Source organism: Anneissia japonica, unplaced genomic scaffold (assembly GCF_011630105.1).
Source record: "Anneissia japonica isolate Jap-2015-1 unplaced genomic scaffold, ASM1163010v1 scaffold287740_len772037_cov194, whole genome shotgun sequence".
Taxonomy (NCBI): Eukaryota; Metazoa; Echinodermata; class Crinoidea; order Comatulida; family Comatulidae; genus Anneissia; species Anneissia japonica.
The window spans coordinates 613,449-629,073 of record NW_022736571.1 but is presented as its reverse complement, the minus strand read 5'-3'; the positions used below and the strand labels follow the sequence as shown (position 1 = coordinate 629,073).

Genomic DNA, 15,625 nt, shown 5'->3' with positions numbered 1-15,625 from the left:
CCTGTCATATCTATATTTGAATTTCCAAAGAGAAATATACGTTGGCCTAAATTTAACTTTATGTTGCATTGTTGTTTCTAAGTATTTTTTAGTTTAATCTACATAATAACTTTGCTTTGAACAAAATAATACATTCTCTCAATATATCAAGTTAACACATTTAAACTTAGATCTATTTTTACCTATTTGGTTAAGTATAAATACACTTAACAATGCGTTCTACAAGAGGTACGGACCGTTGAGGAATAAGTGAAAATGATTTTCAATGTAATTCGTCTTTCAGTCTACTGTACTGTCATTCATGTCGTCCAGTCGGTCGTGAATGTCTGTGTGTGTGAGAGCATCGTGTAGTACATAATGAACGCAGGCCACTAGTCTCTGCGCAGACTGTATGAGCCCTTATAGGAGCTCCCCCCTAGATCGGTGAAAACGAAAACCGATCGAACTAAAAACAAAGAACACGGAAAACTTACTATGAACTATAAAGCCAAATACAAAATGAAAACTCGTGAAGCGAGAAATGGCTTAATCAAGTGAAAAATCCGCCAAGTTAGCACGCCACCTAACACGTCGTCCCCGGCGTGTCTGCCGCTAAGGTACAGACATGGGTACTGCCGGAGAGGCGGTCATGTGAGGTAGGGGCGTACTTGTCTCGAAGTCAGTATCTAAATAGGCTGCTTTAAGACGATCTATACTGACGGTGTCGCCGCGCTTCAAAACTGGAAATGGACGGCGATAGGAGGGCTACAGTGGCGTACGTACCCGGTCAACCCGGACGAAAACATGGGAGCAAGAAGACAAGTCAATATGCAACTGCGAGGGCCGCCGGTGGACCCTTGTAGGAGTACATGCAACATGCTGGAAAATCTGCTTAACTCTGTCAGCATAATCGGCAGGATTCAAGTCATCCGAAGGTGGAGAAGGCGAAAAAAACTCTCTAGGTAAAGCTAACGAAGCACCATACATAAGCTCAGCTTGTGAGCAACCTAAATCTTTCTTAATGATAGTACGAACACCAAGCATGACTAAAGGTAGGGACTCTGTCCACTTAACTGCGTCTTGGGCCTTTAATGACACCTTCAACTGACTGTGGAACCGCTCCACTTATCCATTGGCTATGGCGTGATAAGCGGAGGTGCGTATGCGCCGAGTTCCTAACAAACCAACTAAAGAATTAAATAAAGCAGATTCGAACTGCCTACCTCGATCGGTAGTAAGTTTTGATGGAACACCAAACCGTGAAACCCAAGTGGAAACAAAAGCTTTAGCAACCGTCTCGGCTGTAATATTGGTGATGGGAACCGCTTTCGGTCATCTGGTGAAACGATGGATGAATGTTAGAAGATTTGTAAAGCTCTCTGAAGAGGGAAGGGGTCCGACAAGATCGATATAGACATGGTCAAACCTAACGTCTGGGGAACTGAATGTACCTAAAGGGGTTATGGAATGTCGATGCACCTTACATCTCTGCCACTACTGCAAGCATGATTTTGCCGACTGACGGACATCTTTGTTCATACCAGGCCGTAACGTAACGGTTACTAACTAATTTCAGGGTAGCCCGAACACCGAGATGGGACAATGAATGTAATGCATTAAAAACAGTGCGACGCATACTCTTAAAGACAAAAGGGCGAGGGTGTCCTGTAGGCATGTCACACACAATTGTACTCTCACCTGGAGGCGACCAAACTCCATCGACCAGCTGTTGAAGAGCACCACCTACTGCAAAATCCGATGCATCAACTACTAAGCAGAGACCAACGTCTGCCCGAGGGTGAAACAAGAGGGTTGCCGTAGACAATGCTGCCTTTATGGCATGAAAAGCAGTCCTAGCGTCAGGGGGTAGCTGCACCTTCCGTTTAGGATGCCCTTTAAGCAAATCGGTTCATGGGCGTATAAGCTCGGCATAGTGGGGAACGAACCGACGGTAATAATTGATTAACCCTAGGAACTCTCGAAGCTGTTTAACCGTGTAAGGAATTAGGAAATTTTCGATAGCTTCTACCTTACTATGAAAGGGACGAATACCAGCTGAGCTTACTGAATGTTGAAGAATTCCAGGTCAGGAACACCAAGTACGCTTTTCGATGGTTTTACTATTAAACCAAAATCGTCGAGCAGTGTAAACAACTGACGGAGGTGACTCTCGTGCTCAGCCGGGGTTCGAATGGCGACCAACAAATCATCTAAATAGGCGTAAATAAAATCCAGCCCTTGCACAACACTGTTAATAAACCGTTGGAAAGATTGCGCAGCCACTAACTAAATCTATTTTTGAAAATATCGTGCACCCATGCAGGGAGCATATGAAATCGTTGACATGTGGAATTGGGTACCTATCAGGAATAGTGATATTATTCAGAGCTCTATAATCGCCACAAGGCCCCCAATCTCTAGATGTACCCTTAGGTACCATATGAAGGGGCGACGACCAGCTACTATTTGACTGACGAACAATGCCTAATTGGAGTAGATGCTCAAACTCTACACGAGCAAATTTCAATTTGCCAGGGGCAAGGCGGCGTGACCTACAATACAGAGGAGGAGAAGTAGTTCATATGCGATGAATAACGTCATGTTTAATAGCTATATCCTTAAATCGTGGGCTGGTGAGGGCAGGAAACTCGCATAAAATACTATGAAGTGGCGAAAGCAATTCGGCTTCACAAAAACATGACAAAGAGAGCGAAAAGGGGATGACATACCATTAACACTCAAATGCATGGTACCATCCCAAAGTTTGCGCTGCCTAAGATCAACAATGAGGTTAAAGTGTTGGAGGAAATCGGCACCCAGTATTGCAGCTGGCACGTCGGCAATAACGAAAATCCATCGAAATGTACGTCTCAAACCCAAATCAAGGGTCAAAGAGCGATCATCATAAGTAGGTATGTCAGAGTTATTGACCGCCTGGAGCACAAAATCCTACGTAGCTTATCTTGTCAGGAAGAAGGAAAAAAAACTCACCTCAGCACCCGTATCAACTAAAAATTTAAATCCAGGCGATTTGTCAAAAACATGAAATAGGCGACTTTCCTCCAAAATGCCAGTCGAAGTCGACGCATCTATTTGCTGGCCTTGGCGTTTCCCGAAGGCTTGAATGAGCTGGGGGAACGGCAGCTGTGCGCAGCTTCACCAAAGCGACCATGATACCAACAAAGGTCATGTACCGTACGTGGGGGTGTAGTACGGGATTGTCGTTAAAGTTAGTTTACTCACTTACTCACGCAGTTGCTCAATTTCAGAGAGGCCTTCAACCGGGTATACACGACAGGAACTAGGGCGTGGGGCCGAAACTGGTGCAACCATTTTTATTAGCCCTCTGGACCCAACATATATAAAAGAACACCACAAGTCTTCCTTCCTTCCTCACCATAGTCCTCGCTCTTTCGGATCTTCAATTTCCATTGGTTCTTCTCCACACCCCTCACCCACACACCTTCCGGCAAAATTATGGATCTGCCACTGACAGTTAACTGAATTACACCGAAAGTATTGAAGAGTTATAATCTAATTAACTTGGATGTAATCAGCTGGTGTTTTCACTATTATTACGTATTTTGTTGCTATAATTGCTATGTAAATTCACTACATTCACAGATATTGCTCCTAGACACTATGAAAATGTATCTACGGTAAGTTCTTTTATTCGTTTTGTCATGGTGAGTTAATGTTAATATTATAAATACACATGAGCACCTGATCAATACATAACTATAAATCGCCCATAAGGCGTTGTAAAACGTAGCTTATTAATAATTCAAGCACTAAATAATACACATAAACAAACCAGTGCAACCTCACAAATCATACAGAAGATAACATCAAACAAAGGTTTAGATTCGATGCAAGGAAAGGATGCACATTTATAATGCATGTCATTAAATTAACCTGCTACCCAGACCTAAATTAGGTCAGGCAATAACAACAAGGGGAACTAGGCACTCTCTGCAAAAAATAAAAACGAGTTGGATTATTAAACAAACATCGTATTTTCATCAAATCACCAGCATCCTTGTTGTTATCTGTGCATTTGTTATTGTATAATATGGCGTCGTAAAAATTAAATCAGAGAGCCTTTATTTTCGCCATCGTTAAGGAAAAAAATGTGTTTACATCAGTTTGAAACTTTTTTAGCCGGTTACAATGGCGTTCTATGTGTTAAGTAAGATGGAAGTACACTAATTAAAGGCCTTCACCTTTAACAATTGAATGATGCATTTTAACGGCGAAAAACAACTTAGTTTTTCGGACATTTCTAATGCAGAGACTTTCACAAAGTTGATAAAATATATTTTTTATTGTCGAAAATAACAACATAGCATGATGTATAGATCTATTATGAAGCTTAGTTTAATGCAATGTTGATTTTAATGATTTCCGAATTTGGTTTTGCTAGAATATTCAATCACTAGCACGTATCATCGGCTCTGAAGTCAAAAATGTGTCCCAGCTGTCTGAATTCTATGTTAAAAACGTGCAACTGTCGGGTATCATTGGGAAAGGAGAAGAATATCATTTGTATTTTAATCTATCAGAGATATCGGAAGTTATCAAAAGGTAAATACGTTTTAGGACTATAAATTTAATATCAGAATAAATGTCGCCCCTTAAATAGTTGATACTTTAATTGTAAGGACAATAAGTAAAAGTAACGTATAATATCTATCTGTTTTTATACATTTCTGTAGATTTTCTGATAGCATTATTGCTTGTGGCAACAATAGTGTTGCAATTTTCAAAGAGCTGTGGAATTACTTAAACAAACGCCGTTTTGAACCACTGGTGGAGTATAAGGTCCATACTATCTTTCAAATGAACATGCTTGCATTTCAAAGGTGTGTATATTATGTAGGTTATTAAATATTAATTTTTAAAATTGTTAGGATTTTAAAATGTTTGTTACTGATTACAAGTCTTAGAATTGTGATGTAATACTCTGGTCTTATTTAACATTTAAATTTTATTCCTTTGCTATCTTTCTAGATTGTATTATATACATTTATAAATTATTCTCTCTTTTTTAATTTATAGAAAACATCGAACATTATTCAAACGGATTGTAGAAAATCTAAAGCAAAAAACTCAACACAGTAAACATTGTATTTCTGAGATCGATTTGCAATCAAGACTCAGTAGACTATCTGAATGGTTAGGGAAATTGTACAACACATTCAGGGTAAGAGCTATTTTACAAATTAGTGGCTGTTAATCAAGCAGAAGAATAAATTAAACATTTAATAAGTTTATTATCTTTTAAAACAGTAAAATAATAGTCCGTAAATAAATCTATACCGCTATTATTTATTAATTCCCCGATCAAATCCGAGATCATCGTGTCTAAACATAGATTTACCCCTTAGTATCGCATATTTTCAAAATGAATGTTGACACGTTTATTAATTATCCTGTTTAATACCGTATTGTGCCACGAATTGTTGTTATTGTTACTAATTCATTTTTTTAAATACGTAAAACGAGAAAATGAATTTGGGTTCTATAAAATAATGGGCTTACTGTATTTTATTAGCATAATGTACAATCACACATGTTTATAAATGAAAATAAACGATTCACTAAACTAAGTTCTGTAGCTTGGGAAGCCATGAACGTGATTGTAATTTTTATTATACCTTCTTTTTTTCACGAAAATCTCACGTTTCCTGTCTACTTTGATATTAATTGCGGAGGCCTTTTCTACGGAAGCCCGTTAGTGCCACCAGTATATTAAAACTTCAGATCCGTTAACTGGCGAGATAATTAACCGGCGAGAAAATTAAGTGGCGTCCACCAGATAATTAAGTGGCGGCCGCCAGATATTTATGTGGCGGCCGCCAGATAATAAGTGGCGCCGCCAGATAATTAAGTGGCGGTCGCCACTTAATTATGTGGCGGACTCCACTAATTTACCCGGTCGGCCGCCAGTTAACGGATCGGAAATCTTAATTCACTGGTGGCACTAACGGACTTCCGTAGAAATCCAACTTTTATTCCAAATTCAAAATCTTTTCTTCATGTTTTCTTTTTTCATTTCACATTATCATAATGCCTTTATATAAATTTGTTTTTCCCTTTTTTATTGATTCAAAGTGCGTTATCACAATAATATAAATTTTTAAAAATAACAGTGGAGTACAACTTGGATGAAACATCATTGAGAAAAACAATTCTAGTGTAATGAACGCTTTTCCTTCTTAAAATTTAGTTTTGTTGTTTTCTTTCCTTTTGTGTGGGGAGTTTCATTTTATTTTAAATTAAAATATAATTTTTCATCATTTTTTTTTTCATTTTCACATTATTTATATTACCATCTCAATTCATATAAATCACAAAAAAATTTTTCTCATTTGCTATCACCTTAATATACAGTTGACACAATTTCCTAAAAATAATCATAACAACAATAATATTAAAACAATACAAATAGTAATAAAAATAATTATAGTTGATATTACGATCATTACTACTACCACGCTACTATCAGTAATCATTATTTATTAGGCCTATTTTTAATTTGTTCACTCATTCATTTTTTTTATATATTTTCATTTTCACATTTCATTTTATCATCTCTATTCATATAAATCACAATACTTTTTCTTATTTCTTATCACATTAATATATATAATTTAAGTAACATTGGCATTATTATGGCTAACGCGCCTCAATACAATAAACATTTTTTTTTTCATACCAGTATTACTTAAAAAACAAGAGTAAAGTAATTAACAATACCTACAGAATTATTATTTAATTTTCATTTAATATAACTATTTTAAGTAACATTGGCATGATGGTGGGCCAGAAGTGTTACCAACTTGTGCATCATTTGCAGAGTAAAAGAATGTTATTACTAGGGCAGTGACTACCCTGGATGCTGCCCTCTGTATGGCCTACAATTTTGTTCAGTAAGAACACCAAATCATCGTTGTTTGCTGACTTTAAAATGATCTTATAATACTCAATCCTTGATGACATATTACTGTTACATCCTGATGTTACAAGTTACATCCTGATGATATGAATTTTAAAAATAGCAAAATATGCCATAGACTAACATAACATTCAACAGAGTTATGTTTACTTGTGTTGTGCACGCCGATTACATTAATCAGCTTGAATGTCCTGATGATACCACATAGGTTTGCTATGCACTCCAACAACTCTACTTTGAACTGGGGCAAACACATCTAGAGAATGGATAATGGCAGACACATAAACAGATAGAACATCATCACCCGATAATTCAGGCATATCAATAACCAGACAGAAATGTCTAATTCTAAAAAGCTTTACTTCAGCACAACCGACACATTGATTAGAGTAAAGATTTTCGTCAACGTCCATGATACCTAAAAAATGTCAGCAACCTTTTGTCGTGTTCGTGAAGGGTAAAGAATATCCCCGTAATCATGGGTAAGAACTGTAATGACGTAAAAAAAAAGCTATAGAATGCAAGATTCTAACAGCTTGTGAGACGTTGGACTTATTAGTATTGTCAAGGTTTAATCTCCTAAACCTAATATTTTCCAGGAGCCAATTAACGGACCAAATAAAATTCACTGAAGAACTTTGCAGTACAAAATTGATTCATAGAAGATGGAGGGGGTCGATAAACAATTGTAAAGTAAAATGACCGGGAAATATTTGAGACAATTGCAATTTTAAAAGTTGTTATGCTCCTAAAGAAATCAATTATTAACCTGCCCAGTTTTAAAATTTTCCGTACACTAATATACCATCGTGGTGATTAATTTGTATAAGAATCTCAAGTAGTTCAGCGGCCGGGAACCGAAAATGTGCATCCCCTGCTTTAGCTGTTGTCATTTTTTTAGTTACCTTTATGTCTAAGCTTCAAAGAATGCCTTGTTACCTAAGCGATTTGAAAGGAAAAAAAAAATACTACTCTACATTTAATTTCATTAAATGTTACAGGTTTGAAAAATAATAATTAAAAAAAGAAAATGTTTAAATGGTTAGAGGAACAGACATTTTTCTGTTACAAGAAACGCGTTTTAACAAAAAGTCAGTTAAAAATTGGCCATTAGCATAATATTAATGTTCTTAGTCATTTTGTAAAATAATCTATAAGGTGTTTCCACGAAACTCGCACATGTCACAAGTTAACATTTTGGGACACAAAATAAGTTGTCAGGTCAAATGCAATAACTAAAATGGTGAAATAACTAAAAAAAATGATGTTAAGATCATATTGGACATTGCTTATCAACTTACACGTACACTTAAAAATCAACAATATAAACTCTGTATTTTCTTGGAACTCTTGAATAAAATTTGAAATCGACTCAGGAATACTTAATTCTCAAGACTGTGTGACTAAAGATCAACTAAAAAATTACAGATTTGAGAACAACTAAACGCAGATTAATGCTGTTTTTGAGCCAAGCCAACCATCAAAATTCGATGCTTTATCAACACGCCAAAAATGAACAGTAAAAGGGATCGGTAAGACCTTTTGTTTACCCTAACAACGGGCCAAGTTGGCTGTTGAATAGTACATGCTCCAGTGAACAGTGTTTGTCAAGCCTTGGTTCTAGTAAAACCGTAAGTTGCTATGGCTATAATCAAAGATCAAAGCAAGAACATGAAACCCGTCCTTGTAAAAGACGATGAAACTAGAGGGGAAAAAAAGATTTCCTAAAAAAAAGGTGTTTTACTTTGCAATAAACGATGTCATCAACTGTGACCATCTAACAGGAGCCGAGAAAGTAAAAAAAAAAAACCTTTGGAGAATATATATTGACGACCACAATGAACGAGTCAAAGTAATATCGTCAGGATTGAACATAAACTGAAAACTCATTAATGTGTATGACATTAACCCATACCTTATCGGGAATGGATATGAAACAAGAATTTTGGTAAAAGACGTGCCTTTGTCTGTACGAAATGAAGAAATCACGGACTGGTTAAAAAAGATAGGCTGTAAGATAGGCTCTTTCACAAAGACCAGAAAGTAGAAATGACATGTTTCGAATGTGGATTAACAGGCCACAAAATGAATGAATGCCCAATGAAGCTGAAACGCACAATATGTCACACGTGTATTAAAACCGGTCATCTAGCAAATAACTGCAACGAAAACACACCTAAGCAAACGGTGGGGACAGAAAATACTTCTAAACGAAATGAAACATGTAATAATCAAAACGAATCTGTAGAAATTGAAATTGGAGGGGACAAGAATGCTAGCAGAACTTGTGACCAGTCATTTAGAAGAGCAAACTAAAGAAGCAGCAAGCGATGACGCACAAAACGTCATTGGCATCCTTGAAGAATTACTTAATAAACCTGCTAATTCAGGAACCGATCCACACTCTTTCGAACTGGATAAATAGGTACAACAGACAATGACAGACGCAATCGATAAAGTAAAATTAGCCATTTAGCATTAGTTCAAAAGAAAAAAAGAAGTTAAAACAACGCAAAAAAAAAAAAAAAAACAAACAAAAAAACAAGAAGCAAAAATAAAGAGACAAGCACGAGAAAACAGAAAAAGCCATTAAAGGGATGAGACCAATTACTGACTTCGTCACCGCAGATAAGCTAGAAAAATTCACAAATAATAACGCTGATACTGCCACATCTGCCCGACACTCATTTGGTGAATCCAAAAGGGGAAAATACTTACAAAAAGGGAAGAAAAACATGTAGAATAGAAGGAAAAGAAGTCGGATTCTGTAAGTTAGGCTTGTTTGTCCGCTCATTGGCCAACAAAAATACAATTTTTCATCGTTTTTTGTATATAAAATAAAAATGAAAATACCTAAAGAATTTAAAATGAAAGGAAAAAAAAAATACTACTCTACATTTAATTTCATTAAATGTTACAGGTTTGAAAAATAATAATTAAAAAAAGAAAATGTTTAAATGGTTAGAGGAACAGACATTTTTCTGTTACAAGAAACGCGTTTTAACAAAAAGTCAGTTATTTGTCTTAATAAGCTTTGGAGAGGAGAAGCACACCACAGCTTCGGGACAACTAACACTAGAAGAGTCTCGATACTGATTAAGTCATGTTGTGATACAAATGTTGATTGTAAATTTGTCGATGAAGAGAGTGGAATTTTAATCTTACGTTTACAGTATAATGGGAAAAAATTAAGCTAATTATTGTTTATGCACCAAACAACTATAAAGAAAGATCATTATTAAAAAAAAAAATGATAAGAAAATCGATCGCCTTTGTAATGAACAGGAAGAATACAAAGTAATGGGAGGCGACATGAACTGTTTGTAAGACCGCAATGTAGATCAAAGAAATAGCATACCAAATAATGATAATTCACCATTGCTGTTGAAAAAAGGGTATACATAAACATAAGTTAATATATATAATGGAGGCATCGACACAAAAACGAAACCTAATTTACTTTGAGGAGGAAGAATATGTACAGAAGACTTGACTATTGAATTGTCTCAAACACTTTACACACAGGAGGCTAAATAGTTCACTGATATTAGACCTTCAGGCTTTATCACTTAAAATGTTTAACGAATAGTGTAAAAGAGGGTTAGGAATCTGGAAAATAAATAATAGTAGGTAGGGGCATGGCAAAAGGGCATAACTACACACTTTTCAGTAGATTCCCTAGGCAAAAGGGCATAACTGCAAAGATAGGCTGTGATACGCTGAAGCGTGACGTTCTTTCAACAGCCAAACAATCAGAGGAGAGCTTTCTCCCTGGTTACAATGAAGGTTGCTTGTTAGGTTTTATTATTTTTACTGTTTGTGTCCTCACAGTTTGTAAATAGAAATTAGTTAAATATTATGATTCTTGACAGTAGTTAATGTTAGGCAAACATGATAAGTCTAGTTAATTTATGCTATATAATCTTGCCTTACTTTGAATAGCAACAGTTTAATACTATGGAAATAAATCTATGGGAAAATAGTAACTGTTTAATAAAAATAATTAACCATGGCCGAATAACAATTCACATTTTAACTAGAAATAACAGTGGCAAAGAGGGAAAATAAAACGATTATTTAGCAAATAACTATGGCAAAAAGGCACAACTACAACATTTATTTATAGAAAATGACATGACAAAACGGTGTAACTGCACAGTTTACTCGAATCAACTGTGTTCACTAAGCAAACAACAACTAACTTTTCCATCTAAATCTTAATACATAATACATTTCCTAAATTAATATTTTATTAGAATATTAAAAAAAATAATATTCGTAATCATTTTATTATTACTTGAATTTGGATCATAGAGAAGAATTGCTAATATATATAAAAATAAGAAGCCTAATTTATATTGTAATTACATGACTTAAAATATATATATATTATTTTACTTTGTAAATAAAATTTTAAAATAATTGTAATTCTTGTTTAACGTACACATAGAAACAATCACACGCGCATTCTAATTAAACAGCAGTTCTATTTATACAATACAATGAAATTTATTTCTGGCAATAAACCAAGTACAAATTAACAGTTTCACATACGCATACGCATGCATCTTTCACACAGTGACGCAACGCCTATACGCTTTTGTGCGGGGCCCCAGGCTCCTAGGGGTCCTTAAGGCCCTCTACCCACAGGGTCCTCGATCTACCACCTTGAGCCAAAAGGCTTTGTTGATACATACATAACAGCATACTAATGTTAATTCTTTTTCTCGTTTGTATACTTGGTTAGCCTATGGGTTTTTAATAATTTGTAATTTTAGTATTTAATATTTAATGGGTTTCTTTGTTACAATTGTACATTTATTTGATAGTATATACATGACTAACATATGAAATTATATAGTGATTGTTATTCTAGATTAATCTGATTTAAAATTGCATTGAAAGGAACTAAACTGTTTACTTATATCCGTTTGCCAATGTTTGTCAACATATCTTGAATCAGAAAACCCACGGCAAAAGGGCATAACTGACATTTTGAGCGCAAAAATAGAAAAATTGTGTGCTACACTGGAAGAGACATTATTTGTCTTTTTTAATACATAACCATGAAATCAAATACTAAAACACATTTTAGGGCTAAATAAATTACACGTTTTGCGTAATATCTCCAAAACAGCAAATTGTCAGTTTTGCCCTTTTTGTATTAAATACACATCAAATATAACAAAATTATTGAAAATTAAAAAAAAAAAATGTTTATAATTTAAATCCGGATTCAGTGGGAGTACATGAAAGTTAAAAGAAATGAATTTTTTATGTAAATATTGTGCTAAAAAAGAAAATAAAAAAAGGAAGAAAAAAGAAAAATTACTTAAAGAAGTCAATGACCTTACAATCAAGTTAAATATTGGCTATGATAAGGATATAGACACTGAACTACAAAGTAAAGCAAAAAGTTTAAACGATATCTATGTATTTGAGGCCCAAGTGCTCAAATTCGCTCAAAATAGAATAGTTTGAAAAAGGAGAAAAGAATAACAAATTCTTTTTAAGATTAGAAAAAATAATGCAAAAAGAAAACATATTACTCGTGTACTAAACGACAATGGTAAATATACGTCAGATATTGATGAAATTTTAAAAGAGCAAGTTAAGTTTTATCGAAATTTATACTCAAACAAAAATATCTCTGAAGATATGGTTAATGCATATCTAAATAAATCGAATATTAAAAAAACTTTCAAAAAATGAATCGAATAAATGCGTTTAATTACTGTTGAAAAATGTACAAAGGCTGTCTATAAAATGAAACTCAATAAAAGCCCTGGATGTGATGGCTTGAGTGTAGAATTTTATCTCTATTTTTGGGATTATATCAAAACCATTCTATATGTGATGCACTAAATTATTGTTATATCAACAATAGACTAAGTAATTCACAAAGACGAGGTATCATCAATTTATTATTTAAAAATGGACAGGGGGAACAACTTAATAATTGGAAACCTATTACTTTATTAAACGTGGATTACAATATTATGGCTCATGTTCTCTCTAACAGACTGCAAACTGTCTGGATCTTATCATTAATTATGATCAAAAAGGTTATATCACCGGGAGGTTTGGTGGAGAAAACATACGCTTAGTAAATTATATACTTTCTTACACAAATGATACTAACAAAACAGGAGCAATGATATTTCTAGATTTTGCAAAAGCATTGATTCAATTGACAGAAATTTATTCTTTAAAGTTCTAAACAAGTTTGGATTCGGTATTTCATTCTTTAAATGAAGAACAATATATACAAATACAGAATGTGGAGTGACAAATAACGGGTGGGTATCGGAGCATTTCAAAATGGAATGTGGTGTAAGACAGGATTGTCCGCTATTAGCCTTATTATTCATATTGGTTGCAGAAATCATGGCCTTAAATATCAGAGACAATTCCCTATGCAAAGGTATTGCTTTTGCTTAGGATTGAAAATAACCAAAATATGGTAAAAATAGCACAACTGGCAGATGATACTGTCATCTTTACACCAGATGAACACAGTTTTAATTATTTTTTCAGTGAGATTGAAACATTTTGTAAAATTTCAGGGTTAAAGTTAAACAAAAATAAAACAAAGGGTTTGTAGAAAGGTGCTTTAAAAAATAACATGTCCAATCCATTGGATATCGTTTGGACGAAAGAACCAGTCAAGTTTCTGGGGATATACGTTGGATATAATCAGAAAGCGTGTGAAAGGAAGAACTGGGATGAACAAATTATTGATTTAGAAAGTACATTAAAATTATGGGGAAAAAGATACTAATCGTTTTTTGGTAAAATTACCGTTATAAAAACACTTGCCATATCGAAACTGGTATATAACGCCAGTATAATAAATGTACCAGTACATATTTTTTATAATGTAGATTATACAGATTTTTAAGGGGTGTTAAGAGGGAAAAGATTAAAGAACGACTCTTATACAAGTTTAGAATTGGGCGGATTAAGAATGGTCCATTTTCAATAACAATTATGCCTGATATTTATACAGAAATTATTTTTTAGTGAGATTGAAACATTTTGTAAAATTTCAGGGTTAAAGTTAAGCAAAAATAAAACAAAGGGTATGTAGATAGGTGCTTTAAAAAGTAACATGTCCAATCCATTGGATATCGTTTGGACGAAAGAGCCAGTCAGGTTTCTGGGGATATACGTTGGATATAATCAGAAAGCGTGTGAAAGGATGAACTGGGATGAACAAATTATTGATTTAGAAATACACTAAAATTATGGGAAAAAAAAGATACTAATCGTTTTTTGGTAAAATTACCGTTATAAAAACACTTGCCATATCCAAACTGGTATATAACGCTAGTATAATAAATGTACCAGTACATATTTTTTCTAATGTAGATATTATACAGATTTTTATGGGGTGCTAAGAGAGAAAAGATTAAAAAAACGACTCTTATGCAAGGTTAGAATTGGGCGGATTAAGCATGGTCTATTTTTAATAAATGGTCCACTCTTTAAAATTGAATTGGGTTAAACGACTTCGAAGTCCGGACCCTGGCAAATGGAAATATATTCCTAATTATTATATGCACCCTATATAATACACGGTAAGTGTAAGCAAAATAATTTTTAATGAACATGTTAACCTTACAATTATGCCTGATATTTATACAGAAATGTTGAAATCTGTTGTAAATTTAAATAACATTGTCAGCTTAAGTTCTAAAAATTTACAAGAAATTAAGAATCAACAATTATGGGATAATAAATTTATGACTTTAGGCGATAAATCATTGGAATTTAAAGCTTGGGTAGAAGCGGGGTATAAATTAATAAATGACATTTTGATTGATAATAGAATATTAACACCATGTGAATAAATTCCTACACTTTCCAAAAAAAAAAAGAAAAAGAAAATGGGCTCATTGAATATATTTCCCTGATAAGTGCAATTCCAAAAGAATGGAAGATTGGAAGATAATCCTTTCAAAAGGGTTAAATGATGATGTACCACAAGATAAAAATATAAGGAATTCACTGGTTAAAAATGTAAACAAAGTTGGTGTTTACTATAATCATTTTATTTCTGAAATTGGTACAACCCCAACCATGAAAATGAAATGTGAAATAGAGTTTAACACTAAAGTAATTAACTGGGACGAGATGGTACAATCAAGTTAAAGGTATGAAATACATTACAGACATTGCCCAGTTTAACTTTAAGCTTTTACATCGCATCCTACCTTGTAATACAAGAGTAGTTACAAGTGTTTTATGTGACATTTGTTATAAAGAAATAGAAAATGAAAAGATTTAACGCAATTATTACTAAATGCAACTTTCCCAGTGTGGAATCAATAAACTGGTTTAATATTTTTGTTGGAACTAAAAACAAATTGTGAATGAACTTATGTCTCTACTTACATTCTTTATTTATAAAATTGGCTTACAAAGGAAAAAAAGATAAAAAACGAGAACTAAATGCAAATACAATTTGGAAATCTTTCAGTTTAGAAGTTGAGTACACATGTAATAGTACTAAAGCCAGTATGAAATGGTCGAATGTAAGTGACAAAGTTATCGAGTCATTGGTTTAATGATGATGCCTTCTCAAAATTATTGAAACTATTATTATTATTATTATTATTATTATTATTATTATTATTATTATTATCATTATTATTATCATCATCATCATTACTATACAATATTATC

At 33.9% G+C, this 15,625-nt stretch overlaps 1 protein-coding gene across 1 annotated transcript in view; it reads left to right on the top strand.

Annotated features, from left to right (window-relative positions):
- Nucleotides 1-3,515: 3,515 nt before the first annotated feature.
- LOC117116792 overlaps nucleotides 3,516-15,625 on the top strand; it is a 26,070-nt gene continuing 13,960 nt past the window's right edge. The window contains exons 1-4 of the mRNA XM_033260886.1: nucleotides 3,516-3,638; nucleotides 4,403-4,563; nucleotides 4,695-4,841; nucleotides 5,038-5,182. Coding sequence (XP_033116777.1) covers nucleotides 4,819-4,841; nucleotides 5,038-5,182 — 168 coding nt within the window. The 5' untranslated portion in view covers nucleotides 3,516-3,638; nucleotides 4,403-4,563; nucleotides 4,695-4,818. The remainder of the gene's footprint in view (nucleotides 3,639-4,402; nucleotides 4,564-4,694; nucleotides 4,842-5,037; nucleotides 5,183-15,625) is intronic.